Raw genomic sequence first — 19,310 nt, 5'->3', positions numbered from 1 at the left:
ATCCAATGCAGTGCTGCAACAGAGACGAGGTTGCGCACTGCTAATGTCTTCAGAGGCACAACAACAAATGCACCATAAGGGGCGATGCAAGGATCCACTTCCCGTCGTTAGCCAGTTGATTGATGCAGACTACATGCATGCGGAGGAAAAAGAGCAGAAAAAGGAGAACGAGGTACCACAGGACAAATGAACAGACTGTCCTACAGAGGAGTCGAAGATATGTTAAGAAAAGTTAAATGGAACAACAAGAGCATAAACTGATGAGTCCATAGTGCTATTAACTCTTCCCATCAAAGGAACACAAGCACCGACTGCTGAAAAGGCACCAAGGGAAATACAGAGTAAAAGGATGAGGGGAAACTGCAGGAAAAATGTTGCATCTGGGAACATCAAATGGATAATCAGTGTAAAACTCAAAGAAACTGCTGCACCAGCAAGCACCGATCCAAAAACATCCTGTAGAACGTAGGACGGAATAAGACATGCCCACACAATTATCACTGGATTTCTTCAGAGGACACAATAGTCCGTGATGCAAGCTGTATGAGATGAGACATCTTCACAACCAGTTGATGTCTTTTTTTTCTTTCATTTGCTACAGTCATGCTTCAACTATTTAGATGAGATATGATTACATGGCTTTAAACTGCCCATTATTCAATAAACCAGTAGACACAAGATGGCTGATGAGCTGGAAAGGCAAGTAGCAGGATCCAGATGGTTGGAGATGCGATACAAGAAGCCCAGAAGGGAATTGTTTCTGCAAACACCATCTTCCAATTTGGCAAAAAGAATAAAGAACCTAGCTTCTGGGGAAATGGGACATTGAGGCCTGCTGCCCTGGTCTGGCTCCAGGGATTACATAGATCAATGAATGGATGCACCAACTGCCTGGGCTCATGGACTCAACTTTGAACTCATTGCCATCATAAGCCAACCCTTTGAAGATAATTATTACCAATTGACTCAGAATAATCAAGCATTTCCTAATTAGTTCCAAGTTAGAGAAAAAGAAGCAATGCAGACAGCTGATCTTACCATGGCCCCCACGTGTAAGAAAAGGCATCCGGTTGATGGCAATGGGCACAGTACCATGCTTGTTGTGGAAGTGGTGGACATGGTGGGTGGTACTGAGGGAGGAGGAAACTCTGGCAGCAACAGCTGGACAGGGGAACACCAGCAGCGCCAAAGACAGCACCAGCCTGAACAGAAAAGCTGGACTGGCCCACACCACAGGTGATGGTGCCACTGGTTTTGGTACCGGTACCAACCCTCGGTCCACCTTCACTTCCAGCTCCTGATCCATTGGGGTTGGTCCTGAGACAAACAGAAGGCCCCTCCCCATCAGGTGACGCAAACAGGAAGAGAGCATCTCAAATGAATCCAGGGCCCATGGTCCCCTGCTTTGCAGCCCAGTGGGGACAAACAGAAAAGAAAACAGAAATTTAGAAAAGCCAATAAATGAGAAAAAAAAAAGATCCTTGTTTGAAAATCCCCAAATTCTTGGAAAAATTTTTAGAAAAATAAAATAAAAAATTAATCCTTTGAAAAAAAGCAGACCCCAAAAAATCCTGCAATTGACTAATGTTTATATCCAAAAGCTTCTGACTGGATCCACTCTCTCCCCTCATACATTAATGTAAGCTTTTTGTATAATGTTACTTCTGTCACTTCCTTTGCACCCTAGAAAAAATAATCACAGCTTTGTAGCTGTGATTTACCAAACATCAGACCCAATTGAAGCTCTTTCGAAAATATCTTGTGTACAGCGCTGAGATAATTGATAGACAGGGCTTTCCTTCACCTTGGGGAGCTCTTCAGAGGGTTTCTCCACCCATAATCCAAGCCTCAACATCAAAGAGAAAGACTGGGGCTTCTTTAGACAAAATTTATATAGCGAGCAGGAGGATAGAAAATATGAGTAAAACGCAGGGTGCAAAAGGGTGAGGAAAATAAAGAAATGCAGAGGCAAAGATACTGTGACAATGGGACAGCCAAATCCTGTTAAAGGGCTCGGAATCCTTGAAGGCGATCCAAACCCACAAAGTCTGCAGCTGAGAGTCGGAAAACAAGGTAAAAATAATCAGCTCATAAGACCAGCAAGAAAATGACTGATTACAAGAGGGACAAAACAGTCCAATATTTCCAAGTGTGGCGTAGACTTCCTTCTCCGATAAAGAAAAAGAAAAAAAATCAGTGTTGGTTGTAGAATGAAGAACGGCACCGAGAAGCCATGGTAACAGGACCAAATTTTGATGTCCAGTTTAACAATCCAAGGATTTGTAACCTGCGTCCTACTTTTGATTGCTCTTCACCCTTTGAGATCCAGATTCCGAAGCAGATGAGAAGCAGTCGCAGGTCCTCTCCGTCGGGCTCCGATACAGGGTTCTGCTTCTGTCTTGCAGGGAAGAGTGTGACGATGCTGCTGCCACTACTGCCTCTGCTGTGAAATTCATGCTAATTGAATCTGAAGCTGCAGCAACGAGCGCATCCTTCCTGCCCTCAGCAGATCTCCCATCTCTTTTTCCTCCGATCAAGTCAGCCAACCGCCCTGACGGCACGCACCCACAGCTCTGCACTGGGCAGCGTGGACCAAGAGTCTGTTGCAGAAATAGAGCCGAAAGAAAACGGTGGGTACACTCAGATCCCGTGAATGCATAGACAGCGACTGTGAAACACAGGGCAGAGCGGAGACAGAGCGGGAGATGGTGTGTGTGTGTGTGTGTGTGTGTGTGTCTGGTTGGGGAAGAGAGAGAGCGAGAGTGGGAGGGGAGCCAGTAGAGAAAATTGAAGGAACGCACACACGCAGGAAGGATGGGGGGCACACATGCATGTTGGCTGACTGAAGCCACGTTTATTTCAACCAATGGAGTATTGCCAGGTGGGACACCCTCTGGCAAAATGGCATACCAGTGTGTAGGTGAGTGTGTGTCACACACACGTAGTAAACAAACTAACTGCAGGTGATGATGGATCCAACAATGCCCACATTGTTTTTTTATTGTTTGGTAGCGGTTTCTTCTCGCCTCGTAATCGTCTTCTTTTCTCTTTCGCCCTTCCTGCACGAAGCGCACCATCTCTCAAGGTTCGCATTCAGTTCCCTCCTTTGCACATTGTTTATTCACTCTGTGCACGCCATTCGTTTTCAGCCTTGCTCTCCGCGGTGCACGAGGCAAACCGAGAGGACCGGTTTTGATCGACAGGAGAAGGTGGTCGGAGAAAAAATAATAATGAAGAGGAGAATGATTCAGTCAGTGAAGAAAGTAATGTTGATAGCGCGAGGGGGGGTGGGAGGGGGGAGAGAGAGCGCAAGGAATGGAAAAGAGATTGTGCATCAGATAAATAATGGCCGATAGAAATCTCTTCTGGGAGAATAGCTCAGCGCTAGAACAAGAAGCAAGAAAAATGTCCAGAACTGAAAAAAGTCAGTGCAGGATGCTGCAGAGAATAGAATCCAGATGAATACTCACTCAGACTGACACACACACCATTACACGGTGGGAGGATCCCGCGGGGGGGGGGGGGGGGCAAAATAAGCTGTGTTTCCTGTTGTCAGGGTGAGGAAGTCGTGACACCCCAGGGTGACTGGTTGTTGTGATCTTGCACCAAGATTGAACTTCTGAACTGAGCGGCAGGATGACAGAATAGCGAGTACCAGACTGTCCCAACCGTGCAGCTTGTTTCCTCCTTGGTGCTTACAGGGTCGATAAGATAAATGCCGGCCATGCCTTCAAATCATCAATCTGTGACTTACCTGGGAAGCTGGCATCACAGCCTCGAGTGCAACAAGCATGTAAATAAATATATGAATACTACATCTCTCATTTATCCCAGTTACCGCTCAAGTGTCGCGTGAGTGTCGCGTGAGTGATTGTGTGAATGGTTTGCGCACAGTTTCCGTGCTTTCAGCTAGAATCGTCTCGGAGTTCGCCACCAGCTTGTTTATATTATAAATTAGAATTTGACACCTTACCACGCCAGCCGATATCTGGTGTACAGCTACTTCTACAAGATAACCCTCTGCTCAGGAGACATTTCCCAGAGACAGAAGCATAAGCCTGGCCAACGTGACGCTGGTGACTACAGGCAACAATAACCGCTGGTCGTGACCTGGTTAGGGTTAGAGAAATACTGTGACTGTAAGTTGGTGTTTTCTAGGCACTTATTAAATGCTACACAGTGTAAAGCAAGTTGTGTAAAGAGGGATGTTAAAGTTCATTATTGATTTTCTGTGGACGTGATGGCGAGCAAACAAATGGACAGAGAGCAAGGTGTGTGTGTGTGTGTGTGTGTGTGTGTGTGTGTGAAAGAGAAATAGATAAGAGTGATAGAGAGAATCAGTGAGATAGACCGGTAGACAGAGAGATGTGCTGTGAATTAAATAAACAGTAAATTAATATAATACCTCTGTTCCTCCGACATGCTGAGCCTCCTACACTAGGATGTTATTATATCAGGCCATAAAATAAAATAAATGGACATACAAAAAATAAATGCTAAATTGTAGTATGCACATAAAAAGTTAGCTAACAAATACCAGGGGAATTTTTTATTATTATTTTGCTTAATAGTGTTTTTTTTTTAATATGCTCATCTCCAAATGTATTTCATGTACATGTCAAATGTGGAGCTTCATTGTGAGATGTCACTGAGACCACTGGTGTCTCCTTTAGAGGGCAGTGTGGACAGGGAGCTCATTATGATGAAAAACATGGAGGACCGCCAACACCTGCTGCTCCACTTCCCTACGGCACAAGCAAAACAAGGAATACAGAGGCCACAAACAGACAGGTGAACATTCAGGCCACACACACTTGCACACGTACCGGCTGAACTCTGCACCAGAGCTGTCACATCAGTGCTAGCGCCACGTGATGTAACAATCCTGTCCCGGAGGTGAAGTGTGTTGCATTTCATACACTAAACATTGCCCCAATTAAACTACAAACTCCCAAATCCCTCAAGGAGAGTGAGGTCATAGATGGAGTGTGTGGGATTAGCTCACTGACAGACGTGGGATCAAAGCCTCACGTCTAAACTCTAATCCTGAGAAGTCTTCTTAGTTTTACACACCTAATTAATTAGACCTGATGTTCAGGTAAAAAAGATATATATATTCCAAGGATGCAAATTGTAAAGAGTTTTTCTGCAGGTGAATGTAAATAATACACACAGGCAAAGAGGACACAGATGAAATGCTGGGATTTTTCTTCTGGGTGAGGTCAGGAAAGTAGGACAAGCTGAATCTATTTGCTCACGCAGCGGGAGAAGGCAAAACACAAAAGCAAGTCATCCATTTTTAACTGCTGTCTTTCTTTGTGCTACGCAGTAGCTTTCTCCTGTACTGAGACCCTGATGCTAGCTGTTTATGTAAGTGCACTATTGGGAAACTTCCCCCACACTGAGCCCCAATGTTGGACACTTACATAAGAGGACTGTGATGCAAAGCAAACAGCGGATTAACCCCTTACTGTGTTGTTGGTTCAAAGACACAGCAGGTGTGTTTTTTCTGTTCTTTTTTTTGCATCCATTCTTCTATATGTTGCTTTTGCAATTTAGTTTCAACACTTGTGTGCCACTCTTCCGGTAAAGTTTCTAATCTGGGATCGTAAAATGACTGCATTGATTCATATTGGGTGCAAACAGAGACATTCAAGAAATGGTTTGACATCTACGCAGTAAGCTATTCAAAACTACTCCAAAGCCTTTTGTGGTTATTCAATCTGAAATACAATGGTCTTTAGAAAGCTTAATTTCTGGGGAAAAAAAGACACTTGGATAAGATATATTTATCAGACAGCAGCAGACTGTAGCTGGTTAAGTGTCTGAATCCAAACTGACACTCACCATATAAAATACGATACCCGCCAAGACAATTCTAATGGAACATGGTAACTATGTTGTTAGTTCCAATTGTTTTCTGAGCAAGTTCTTTCTAAACAGCAAGACATAAACATTTACACGCTACAAAAACAAAACTAAAAGCTCTCACACCTGAAAGTGCTTGTAATTCTTTTCCAATGTGACCCAATTGAGCATTTCTATCAGAACGCTGGTGTGAAAGGCTTCCAAAGAAAATACATTTATTGCAAGCATGACTGAAATTAGTTATTTTTATGGTAAGACAATGCAACCTGTGGTGTCTGATGTCAGTGAAGGTCATGACCTCATTGTGTCCCGTTGCTTTTAAAGGGAACGGAACTCAACAGACTGCATAACAAGAAAATATTAATCTAGATATTTCTAATGATGTGAACAAAGGGGAACATTTTCATGTCAAATTCATGCAACTCTAAACGTATATAGTACCCTGGCCATTGTACTGTGCAGGGTCAGCAGTTGGTTGTGGCTTGCAGAGATATGAATAATGCTTATTTACTTTCACTTAAATATGATGTCACAGAGGCCTGATGATTAACATTTACTGGTTTCCCAGTATCAATTATCCAGGCAACGAGAAAGCCACAAACCAGACCACAAAGAAAGCAAGCAAAATGCAAATCCTGATTTCCAGCGCTGATGGATGCATTAGAGGACAGCTATGGACAAAGGAAGCAACTAATGGCATTGTGGCTTTCTCAGATTGAATGAATTTTTTTTTTTTTTATGGAGAGACACATAATGGAAGAAGAATTCTGAAAAAAATGTTTATTGGCTTCTATGAAATGAGGAATTTAAGGAGATAATGCAAAAGGGGAGCAGGTCTAGTTTTGGTAATTAGAGGGGAGTGTGTATGACATATGGAGTTTCTCCTGTTTCACTTGGACGAAGAAGCTGTTTGCACACCTCCTAATCATATGAAATGATTTACTGGTTCATCAAAGGTAAAGACAGTCAGACAGTAAAGTGATCTTGAAAAACATAAATCACTTGCTGGTGTCTTTTCCCATACCCATCACTATAAAAGTAATTGGCTCCGAGACTCCATTAACGATCACACACGAACAACATCATCTTCAAATCGTATGCTGGCTCTCCCTACTCTAGTTAGTAATCACAAAGATCTAATGTCCATCAGTAGCTTTGGCTGTTGCATCTTTAAACAGCACATGTTTTGCCCTCAGGGTGCTGAAACCATGTATTATCAGTGGAATGAACCCACCCTCACACACACACACAGCCAAAATAATTATTGCACAGTTCTGTGGCAAAGTGCACAAACTCTGTTGTTCATGTCTCACCAAATAATCGTGTAGGAGGTGGTTTAAAAAAAAAAAAATTGGCTTTTTCAGTAATTCATCTTCTTAATTTATTAAATTTGTAACCATGAATTTGACAAATGCTCATTCAAAATAGTGTCAAACGCTAAATACAAGTTTAATCAGGCGGGACTTTCAATTGAAGTAAATGCGAAAAAAAAACAACAAGAAAGTGATCATGAGGCTGCAGGAAAGGTTTTGGCTTTGGGAGGGTTCGAGCGAATGGGATATGTCCTGAACAGTGCACAATATACTTTAAAAAGTCAAGACACTGGTGGTGGTGGCTGATGACTATGCAGAAGCTGATGACAATACTGGGTGGTACCATCTAGGGCTGTGGAGTGAATGTTCAGAAGAGGTTTATTTGCTGTGGATGTTCGATTGTGTGCTTGCATGAAAGATATGTATGGACGTAATAGAAGAAAAATCCTGCTGGAATAGCTTGCCTGCCGACTCATCTCTCCTGCCTCTTCATCCATTCATCCCTCCATCTAGCCCAGTGCAGTGCAGTGCCATGCGGTGAGTCAGCTTTCACTGACTGTCCATCCAGCTGTGGACCCAGCTGTCTGGGCCAGATGGGCTCATCTCCACCTCATCAATGATGCCTGTGATGCTCCCCCCCTCCTCCCGAACATGAAGTCATGGGCAAGTGGCTCCGGAGTGGAGCACTGTCAAGAAGCCAATACAGTATGGAAAATAGATGTTTCTGGTCAATCTAATAGAAACATGAAATGTTGGTGAAGCTCACACTGTTGCAGACTGCCGAGAAGTAATGGCTGTTCATTGTTATTAGCACATTTTCCTCTTTCAAGAGCATTCTCTTTGCTTTGCAACAACATCACAAGGGGATTTGCAGGTTTACTGGGAAATAAAAACAATTTCTTTCCACGAGCCATTGTGAACGGTATAATCAGGGTACATGCTCAAAGGTTGGTGGGAAGGGAGAGTGCCAGCTAAAGCTATTCTAGAATAATACTGGCTCACAGTAATCTCCTGCACACAGGGATAATTTTTGACAAGGGTTTAAGGATTTAAAATATACTTTCTATATGGAATGGAGGCCAAACAATAGCACTAGTGAGAGACACTGGTGCAAAAGGAAATGGGGAGCGGGTGCACGAAAAAGAGAATCATGGGATTTATTTATTTATTTGTTAGAGCCAAATCCTGAGGCTCTATAGGGTGAAATATACATCAGTGTTTAAAATGCCTGCTGAATTACATCACATCATGTGAAGAGAAATGGCACGTGTGTGTGGCATGGTGGTGAGAACAGAGATAAACAGAAAGAATGAGTGCATCGTACAAGGACTTATTTAAGACATAAGCTGCATGGGATGCTCGGCTGGGGTGTAAATTCGCTAAAGTGGGAGACGGGGACAGATAGGGAGCCGGGTCCTCACTGTAATCGCTGAGATTAACACAAGCAACAATGTGAAATCTGCTGGGAATAGACTGCGGAGGGAATCATCAGCCATATTCCGCACATTGGCAATGCATGGCATGATCTGCAATTCCAGGTACGACTGGTAGCTCCCTGCAAGGTCTACAAACACAGTAGTAGATGCATGAATGCAGCGCAAACAAAGCCGCCAGGCATGCTCTCCTTTATGTGCTAAATATTTGCAGAGGCACTCATGCATATGCATGTTGAAAAAGCAGGAACCTGTGCACAAAAGTGAAGCTCATGTTTTACACTGAAGATGTAAGAGGGCATGGATTACTGGGTTACATGCTCTTCATGTGGTTCAGTTAAATTCACTAAAATAGAAGACAAACTCTGCGGTACAAGAGACTGATCTGGAACGAGAGATTAGGAAATTTTTTTTTTTATTGTTTCTCTGCAATGATGCAGTCGACCGGCACAGTCAGAAACAGAAAGTAATGAAAATATAAAGGAATGCACATTATCACTAGAACCGAGCCCAACATAGCATGCCACAAGACAGCCAACCCTTGCGCCAAGCGCAGCGATTTTAGCATTTAGCAAGCAATGAAATGGTATTTGCTGTCTATTTTAATCACAACCCTGATTTTTAAAATTAAAGTCAGTGCAAAACAGACAAATTACAGAATTAAATCGTGTGTAATTATTTTTCTTGAGCTCATGTTGAAAATCCTTTGAATGAGACAGACAAAGTTCATCAGACAGAATGTTCAATAGGCTGTCTTTCTACTGAAACGGACCTTTTTTGTTGTCTGCTTTATACTTAGTTAATTTTGAATAACGTTCTAAATTTCATCTCAGGTACATTTTTCTGGACCTGGAATATTTGAGGAATGTGTCTAGATAACTGGGTAAACATGCTGAAATGAATACTGAAGCGACCCTGTAATAAAAGCAGTGAAGGCCTGTTCTCTACGGTGGGCCACAGGAAGAGCTACAGGAGGGGATAATGGAGTGCCAGACAGTATTTGTAGATTCATGTCTGCAAAGATTGTGGTTTTTGCACATTTTCTTGGCTCTCAGTGTCCTTTCTTCACAGTAACCACATCTTCCCCTGATATTCATACCTGTCATTCTAATCCTTTCCCCCCTAAACCAGTACCCAGCTTAGAGTAAAAAAAAAAAAAAAAGCTTTCACCTTTTATCATTCTCTCCCTCTGTGAGGCAGTTTGGTCATAATCCCCCATCCTGATGTTTGCTGCTTCTTGTGTCATCTCTTATCGAAAGGGAGAAACGCTTGAAGTAAACACTTTCCACTGGTTTTGCCTCTGCAGAAAACATTTTTCTCCCGGTACACAGTATACAGTTTAATTTATCGCTGCAAATGCAACTTTTCAAAAAACAGAAACAGAAAATACCCTTTTAGGATCTGCTCAGCATGGACTTGTGCCTACATGGATACTGAATATTTCATGTTTGGAGATGTTGTGTGTGGTCAGCGCTGTGAGCAGAGTAATGTGTGAAGCCTCTACTGTGGGAGGGTTAACTGGACTCAGGATTTCAGAGTTGAGGATGAAGTGTTAGCTGGTGGCTGCAGACTGAAGAAAAAAAAAACCCATTGGTAATGCATCCATGCTGGGTGGTGTCGCCTCACAGCAAGAAGGTACCGGGTTTGAATCCTTTCTGTGCAGCGTTTGCATGTTCTCCCTGTGTCTGCGTGGGTTTCCTCCAGGTTCTCCTGTTTCCTCCCACCTCCAAAAACACGCAATATAGGTGAATGGATTACTTCATCATTGTCCATAGTGTGTGAATGGTTGTCTGTCTCTGTGTGGCCCCACGAAGCATCCAAGAAGCACCCCGCCTCTCGCCCATAGCAAACTAGGATAGGCACCAGCAGAGCCGCGACCAGCAAAGCAGCTGAACATGTAACAGGTGGATGTATCTCTGGAAAACCTGCCAACTCCACAGCTTCTTTATCACTAAACAAAACAGTTGATTTTCTCTTACTACAACCTGCTCGAGGTAAGTCAAGGATTTTAAGCACTATAACTGCAGCCTCTCCTATTGAGTGGCCACCTAAAGGCTCTTTAAGGCTCAAAGCTTATCTTTTGGCTCGCGGTGGGGGGCAAGGCTGAAGGGTTATGCTCATGCTATGTATGAGCGCATGCTTTAAATGGGTGCAAATGTCTTCCCATCTCAGTATTGACTCCTGCTTGCTAATCAGTTTGGCTGAAATGCTGCGCCGCACATTTTAAAGGCCAGTAATGAATTTTCATTGGCAGACTCCACATGACTGTCACACGATTTCCAAACAATGAGAAAGTAAGTTGTTGAAAGACATTCAAGGATAATCCCTTTGTTGTAAATCTGGAGCTTTTTTTTTCTTCAATAATTGTTTCATTTGCTGCTCTCTTCCTCCTTCCCTCATTCTCATGCAGAATATGGACGCCAGTAAACAGCAAAGGTGCAAAGTGACACGGCCAAAATAATAATTAGTCACAAAGCTGTCTTCTCCTTTTCTGACAGACTTAATGACCTGGAGTAGCTGTATCAGTGCTTATTAAATTAAGTAGTTTCACACAAACACTCATACATCCTGGTATACAGTCATAATGCTATTGCACAATGCCTTTGCTATGATGCATGTGTGAGGATTCTTGTTCAGCACATGCAAACCAGGAAGTGACACTAAACATCTGCTTGCTTTTTTATTGTTGTTGTTGTTGTAATAAGCCACACTTAATTCCATGAAGGGAAATTTAAATCAGTTGTGGTCTTTGACTAAATTGAAAAAAAACATGAAAGTAAGGCGCATGTGATTCAAAGCACGGCAAAAGCTTCCAATTCTTAGTCTTTAAGGACAAAAGCATCCAGGATATGGATGAATCACAACCAAATGGAACCTACCTCAACTACTCAGGCACTGCAGATGAGGCTGCAGCAGCGTCTGCAGCAAAAAAAAACCCCATCATTTATTTTGTCATATTTAGCCAAATCTGCCTGTAAATATGACATACTTGCACACGTGCTGAATGTCTGCTCATCCTGCCTTGCGATGTGATTCTCCCCGTTTACACCCAATGATGAAATCAATGCTCCAAAAAGGTGAGTGTGCCGTAACTTTCCCAGCGTTGTTTGAGACTTGTTTTAAATGGGCTGTTGGAAGTAAATGCAGAAAGAAAAGCATAGTTTCCTACAAATTAGTGAGGTTGAGGTAAAAGCATTACATTTATGGTCTGTACTGTCTTTATTGAGTATAAGAGGATAAAACAATTTTAAAAAAACATGTGTTTTTTTGCAGCATCCCATCGTTCTTGGAAACAAGGTTAGTTAGACTTGCCGTGCAGAAACACACTCCATGCCTCACATCTCTAAATCCTTCCTCTGCTGTGTGAAAGTTTTACATGTCTTTACATGGTCTGTGTGTGGATTACTTTTTCATATGACCATGGACCAATGCTAACACAACACATTCAATACTTTAGGAAGAGAGAGAGGGCTGTGTTAGCACTTTCAATGCACAATCCATATTTGAAGATCCGGATGGTTGAGCGCACTCATCTCTAGTCTTAAAGGTTGTCTCTTGGTCTGGCGATGTAGGCAGTGATTTCTCTGACATTTGTGTTAAACTGCTGACACCACTGCATACACTAAAACCGAAACACTCCTCCACTTCTCCAATCCCAGAGAGGACTTTAACGTCTAGTTTGCTTTAACACGTAAAACACATAAAAAAAAAAGATGGACGGCTGCATGACATTCTCACATTTTAAGCCTTTTACTACACTGAGCCTTCATATCGGACCATCTACACTAAAACTATGTTATATTATGCTCAGCATCGGTACTCTACGTTGCCTAATGCCACCTTTTTAAATGATTTCTTCAATAAGCAAGTTTCGGTTTTATACTCTCTTTGGCATTGCACTCACTATATTACTGTGAAGCGATTATGCTTTTTAGGCTTGTGATAAAAGGGAGAAAATGTAAAATACCGTATACTAAATATACTAAATTAAATGCATGTTACTGACAAACCATATTTCTCTTTGTATGCGTCTTTTTGTACTCGTGATGAAAGATGGGGCCGGCCGGCTTCCAGTTTCCTCTCCTATCATCAGCCTCTATAGCTGGGAGCCATAATACCCCGCTGTGGTTATCACATGCCAGAATGACACATTTAATTAAAGACCCTTACCCTTCTTATTCAGCGCTGCCCTGTGTATGGACCCACTTATGTAGTGCTATGGTTTGGAGAATCTCTCTGTGACAGGGTTTGATAAAGCCATTAGGCTTCCACACTAATAATAAGAAACAGACAGAGACTTCCTTTTGTTGGTCAATGGCTGTGCACCCCTGTAACATGGGAAGATAAATGCTTATGGAAATGAGAAAGGAATGTGAAATGGAATGGCTATTCTAAGATGATTGGAACTGCAGCGGGAATGTAATAATAATAATAATAAAAAAAAGCACATAGGATTAATGGCACACAAAATGACTGACTTGAAATTTAATCAGGGAAGGAAAGAAATCTAATGTGCTGAGGGATTTGGTTGGGACGTATATTAATTCTATATTACAAAATGAATCTGTAAAACATTAACAGACTAGATGGGGAGATTTCCCTTATGACTTATTTCAATCTTTCGTTGCTGTTGTCCAAAAATTGACTTTTCTTTTCCGGCTGATAAGACAAGAGTGCTATAAGTGGAACTAACATATTTAAATCCTTTCACAGCAGATGGTCGAACAACATTTTCATCGTTTCCCTTAAATAACCTCCTGATTTTTTTATGAAATAGAGATTATCAGCATATGCATGGTTGAAACACACACACAAGCATTCCTTTATGTTTCTCCCTTTGTTATGGTCACAATGCATGCACTTATGTATTTAAATAAACAATGCCCCGATGAATAATACTATTCTTCGTCATCCGTTTTCACTTTTTTTAAAAATTGATGGTTCAACTCCCCGTGGGGAAAGTTTTGCTGGTGCACCTATTTTTCTTCATCACCATTTTGTTTTGCTTGTCTTAGCTGATGCAAACTCCATGCTAAGCATTCCTCCCATAGCGCTTCCACTTAGGGCTATTAATTACTCATACCCACTTGTCAATGTTTCTCGTTTAAGCTGTTGTGCTATTTTTTATTTTTTATGAAAGATCTTCTTCCTCTTCATACTATTTGCAGTATAGCCACTTATCACAAATGATGCCAACTCATGATTCAGGGCTACTATTTATATGTAAAGTTATCCTGTATTTTAAATTAGTGGTATAACCAAAAATAAAGACATCTGATTGTGTTACCCCTAACCTAGCTCCATGCATGGTGAGCTACAGATTTCCTGCATGAAGCTCTTTTCTTTTATACCACCAGTTTGTACAACAACGTGTTTCACACGTTGCCAAAATATAACCAGTAATGGGAATAAATTCATGCTTTAATGCATTAAGGACTCTTAAAAGCAGATAAAATGTTTGTGAAACCAGACTCAAGTTGGTAGAAGACACCAGAAATATTAATCAATCCCAGCAGGGAGTCTGTTGACATGCCTGCTTACCCATTCATAAGGCACTCATAGACCTTTTAAGCTTGACAAACAAACCATGGTGCTTTTACTTGGGAAAATGTACTTAACCTACTGCAAGGTCACCAGGTATAAGTCATAGCAATTTACCGGCGCCTCACAGGACCGTCGCTCGGGAGGAACCAGAGACGGCGGGCCTCTCAGATCACGCCTCTGTTACTATGTATGTATGTATTTGTTGCATGCATGCATTCTCACAGAAAAACAAACACCTCGCTTCCACTTTGACACGCTTGTCAAACAGCTCCGGTGGAAGGCAGGGATTGCTCACACATGGGACGTTCTGTATTTTTTTTCCAGAATTACTCAGGATGCACCAAGAAAAAGAAAAAAAGAGTATGCGAGCCGATTGGTGCTGTCAGGAAAATGCAAGCTGTTAACGTTTCGCAGATCTTTCAGTCGGAGGTCATTCGGTCGTGTGCCCTGAGTGCCCTTTACGGTTGGACTGTTACCCGATCTAATCGGTGATTTTTGAACATAACCACCTCTCTCTTTCTTCACGGCCTGCTGGCAGCCTGCAGCAAAAGGCCAATCATTTATAAGAAGCTAATTTAAATCTTGTTTAATTTAATTTCACAATCAAGTGCTTTAATCTGGAAACGACTTGGGGCTCGATCTGTTACCTGTGTTGAATACCTGATCGGTGAGTGTTTGAAATGATCCCTCCCTTCTTCTTTATCATGTCTGTGCTTGTTTCTTGTTGCCCCTGTTCTTTTTGCAGGGACTTGGTGACTATTAATGCAACTGTGTTATCAGCCTGGCGACAATTCCTCTTCCCTCCTCCTTTATTCGAAGCCTGCCACACACTCCATTTTGTTTTACATGAAATGGACATCATAATCTGACACTATTCAGAATGTTCTGGTCCATTTCCTCACCTTGCTGCTCATCTTTCAGTGACGATGTTCACGGCACCATACTTTCTGGGTGTGATCTATCACTGCAGGTTGTTCATTGTGAGTGTAAATCAGTAAATGTGTGCGTGTGGGGGGGGGGGGGGGGGATCTTCGAATCCTATATGTGCAGAGTTTGTATGTTCTCCCCGTGTCTGTATGGGTTTTCTCTACTTTCCTTCCACAAAACATGGAATTTATGTGAAATGGTTACTCCAAATTGTGGATGTGTGTGAGTGAACGGTTGTCCGTCTATTCATATTGCCCCGCGATGTGCTGGCGACGCATACGGAATGTACCCTGCCTCTCGCCCATAGCAAGCGGTGATAGGTTAACTCAACTCCTGTGACCCGCAAGGTGGAAAGAGCGGCAGAAAATGGATGGATAACAAACAAAAGGGATGAGACGACCATCATTTTTGCTTCATTTATAAGAACTCTAACTCTAATCCTCTCCATGTCATTTAATTAATTTTTCTTTATCAGCGACTCAAGCCTTTTCATTTTCCTCCTCTGAACGCGCACGGATCAGCAAAAGACACTTTTCCATTTGTAAATGTCGCAAATTTAGTGGCAAAATCCATCAGACACTTGGTTCCTATGATCACGCAGTATTTATCCAACTCAGTGTTGGAACATCAATCTAGGGATCTGCTGCATCAAGGCTAATACACCCAGTAAGTCACTTCATGCATACACTGTGACTGATAGTAAAGCAGATTTACACACAAAGACATAATGGATCCACTACACTTTACATTTTGTGCAACGGATGCTCTCACAATAAATTAATGTGACTGAATCACAGCCTGCCACTACCGCTAAACACATATTCACATTTAAATCCCATACATTCAGGCATGCTATTCTTCTTATTGCCATGTTTCATACTCTGTTGAAGAAGGAAAGACCTGCGTTATGCCACCCATACTGTAGCATATGTGAGCACAAAGGGCCTGTGAGATGTAAGATGATGTTACACACCCACCACCCCCGTCTTCCTCCTCACCATCTTCTTCACCACAGAGAGAGAAAGACCTTTCTCATCTCAGCGAAGAGGCTGCCTTGCATCGTAGGAGAACACACTATCATTGCCCTTCATCATTCTGACTTACAGCCACATAAAACTGTGAGGCATCATGCAGAATAAATGCTGTTATTTGTGCTTTTAAAGCTTCTAATACAACCAAATTAGCCCGTGTGTAGACTGAAGCGTTGTAGTTCTGAGAAATCAAGGTCCCTTCCCCGGCCAGTCTAATCAGATTTTAATTTCTGATTCTATTCGCGATGGCGTGTGATAATGAGGAAGCAGCTAATGTGTGCATGGATGTGTGTGTTTGTAACATTTGTTCGCGTCTTCCTTCATTCCTGTCTGAACGAAGGAATGTATTTGTGTGCAATGGTGCAAGTGTGAAAATGAGAGTATCTCTATGTTTGTGTCTGTCTGCATAATGTTGACTGACAGTGAGGACCCACAAAGGACATACCGTTATCTCCTGCATTGTTTTCCTCCCAATCCAGAGATATATATACCATAATGCATCGTTCCATGGTATTCATTATATCAATACGAGGCTTACAGATCAATCAGCAGGACCAAACCGAGGAGATATCCACTGTTTCTATTCATGAAATTACTGTCTAGACATCAGACAAAGTAGTGACTGCAGACAGAATACTAAGCAAAGAAAAGTGAATAAATATGCTTTCCGTGTCGAATTGATCCATACTATGGGAGAAACAGCTTTTCTCCTGTGTTACAAGAGTATCTATCTATCGATCTATAGACTTTTAAATAGACTAAATGCATGCACACATTGCACACATGAACTGTCTTTATACCCAACTCTGAAGGATCATCCTCGATGGCCCTAAAACTGTCTGCAGCATCAGAGTCTGCAGCTGGAGTTGACCTGTGTAGCACACATCATAGACAGAGTAATCACAGTGACTCACCATGACGGCAGCATTGCTGCCGCTTCAGCCAAGAGCAGTAAAAGAGTCGGATATTTCAAAATAGCGGCGCGCAAATGTAGCAGAGCTAAAAGATCAAAAACACTGTCATGGTAAAGAAAAGGAGCCGCCCACCCAAAGCGCTGGATTTTCAACTCCGAGCCACTGAAGGCATTGTTGGCAGTTTTGCTAACCTCAGGTGAATAAGTTGTGGTGGCAAAGTTAGAAAATGGAGGCCTGCAGGTACAGCAACACCAGTATCCTCTGAATGTAATGTAGCAGTGAAAATGCTGCCCGATATTATTACTTTCTTTTTTATACTGACCCAAGCCTACATCTCATAAAGAACTCATCAACACAAGCTGATCCGGTTGACATCGGTACAGTATATATAGATACACACAAGGTGGATGGCCTGGAGTTATGATCTGAGAGAGACCACGTTTCCACACACAGACAAGTCATATTTATTTACCACCTATTCCAAAAATGACTCTCGGATACACGCTGGGGCTTTAATGGGGAGACTGGGTCCCACAATGGGCACCAGAGGAACCAATAACAGCAGCAGTGCGAGTAATTTACTATTTTTGACTGAATGGGGACATATTTTCTGACTTCCTAATGGAGAATGGTCCAGTATGCGATTCAGGACCTTCGAGTGTCCTTCGGTAAACTACTTGTTGAATTCTCCATTATCAAAAAAAAAACATTTTAATTTCCTATCAAGCTTAGGTCAGAAGTTATCAAAAGAATAGTGGAGAACTGATTAAACATGGCTAGCAGAGAGTAATCACTTTGTTTTTTTGCCCCCGTGTTCTTGGGTCCTGTAGTGGTGATCGACACGGGGCTGATTTGCAGTGATAAGTGAGGGGAATGTGAAGAGTGGAGGGATATATTTCTCTGTCACTTTGCTTTTTGGGCTTCATATTTCACTGCCTTGCTGTGTCCCAGGAATCCAGAACACCTCTTCCGCTGGTGACTTTGCCCATCTATTACAACTTTAATCACTTCTCTCTCACTCTTTGTCTCTCTCTCCCTCTCTCTCCCTCCCTCCATCAAGTGCCCTGCCAAACATTTCCCTGCTCTAGCCAACTCCCTTGAGAGCAACTGCTTTAAAGTTTCTTGATCATTATCGCCATTAATTAGAATGGTGGGTGGAACCGAAGACTTGGAGAAATTTTCAAGGCGAACAGCTCTGGACAATAGTTGCTCTGAATTTGGAAATGGTGACACAGGATTCGATATGGGATGTCACATCCATATGAACACTTAATCACAAGCCTGAATACACAAATACATTCCTCTGATGGGAAGGGGATTCGGGGGGGGGGGGGGGGCGCAGCCCTACCTCTGGGTTAAAGTTGGGCTGTGGCAGGTTGTGGCGAAAAAGCACAAAAACACAGAGATTTGTCTTGGTTTTGATTATGGGGTTGGTCTCCATCAGTTTTTAGTTTGCGGGAAGATTTGATTGCATGCAATGTTCCAACTTCCTCCTCTGGACCCTCAATCAATGTGATCTGTGTAAATATCTGTGAAGCGTGGATCAGCCGTACACTGGGTGGGAACAGGAGCGCATATATGGTATCAGGCTGGTGAAATGGATTCATTCATTCATTCATTCATGATCTGCTGAAATGAAATAAGTGCAAACGAGGCTCGGGCGTCTTGGAGAGAGATTAAGAGAAGGGAGAATCAAAGCAATGCAGAGTACGGAGAAGAATGAAGGGGGTGCTTGATCCTCACCACCATTAGGAGATTATAGAGGAGGCAGGAGTGAGGAGCAGAGCTAGTAATGCTGGGGACACAACCCTGATCTAGCAGCTGTTTGGAGCAGGGGTGTGTGGAGGCGGTGGGTTGCAGAGCAGGTGTTGGTGTGCAGAGTTGCAGCTGCCCATACACAGTTTAATTTAAGCAGAATAAATTATGGAAAAATATATAATATGAGAATGTTATCATGAAGCCAGTCTTCTCGGTATGTGAGTAAATGTGGAAATTGCAAAGCGATCTGGATAAATGCATGCACATGGAAGCGGCCCAATTCTAATATACCAATTACTAAAATTTACAATTCAATGTTTTATTGAGGCATAAATGAAATTCTATCTGAATCCCGGCAAGAAATAGTCCTGTAACTTCTTCTTTTATTACGTACCTTCAATTTGCCTCCACGGTGCATCTTTAAAAACTGCCTTGGTTGCATTATCATTTCCATTTTTGTGCAATGTTTGCCTTTTATGCTCGCATATCTCATGTGCCATTATGCCTTTATACAGAAAGTTT

The 19,310-nt window shown here is 42.3% G+C and overlaps 2 protein-coding genes across 2 annotated transcripts in view; both read right to left on the bottom strand.

Annotated features, from left to right (window-relative positions):
• The window catches only part of LOC137911757 (neurexin-2-beta-like), a 141,434-nt gene extending 140,128 nt beyond the window's left edge, over positions 1 to 1,306 (bottom strand). The window contains exon 1 of the mRNA XM_068756137.1: positions 1,039 to 1,306. Coding sequence (XP_068612238.1) covers positions 1,039 to 1,306 — 268 coding nt within the window. The remainder of the gene's footprint in view (positions 1 to 1,038) is intronic.
• Positions 1,307 to 2,533: 1,227 nt separating this feature from the next.
• ndufs2 (NADH:ubiquinone oxidoreductase core subunit S2) overlaps positions 2,534 to 19,310 on the bottom strand; it is a 21,162-nt gene continuing 4,385 nt past the window's right edge. Inside the window, exon 10 of the mRNA XM_068756136.1 lies at positions 2,534 to 2,668. Within this exon, the coding sequence (XP_068612237.1) occupies positions 2,534 to 2,668 (135 nt within the window). The remainder of the gene's footprint in view (positions 2,669 to 19,310) is intronic.

This window comes from Brachionichthys hirsutus, chromosome 23, assembly GCF_040956055.1.
Source record: "Brachionichthys hirsutus isolate HB-005 chromosome 23, CSIRO-AGI_Bhir_v1, whole genome shotgun sequence".
NCBI lineage: Eukaryota > Metazoa > Chordata > Actinopteri > Lophiiformes > Brachionichthyidae > Brachionichthys > Brachionichthys hirsutus.
The sequence above is the reverse complement of the archived record's forward strand: the minus strand, read 5'-3'. Positions and strand labels throughout refer to the sequence as shown.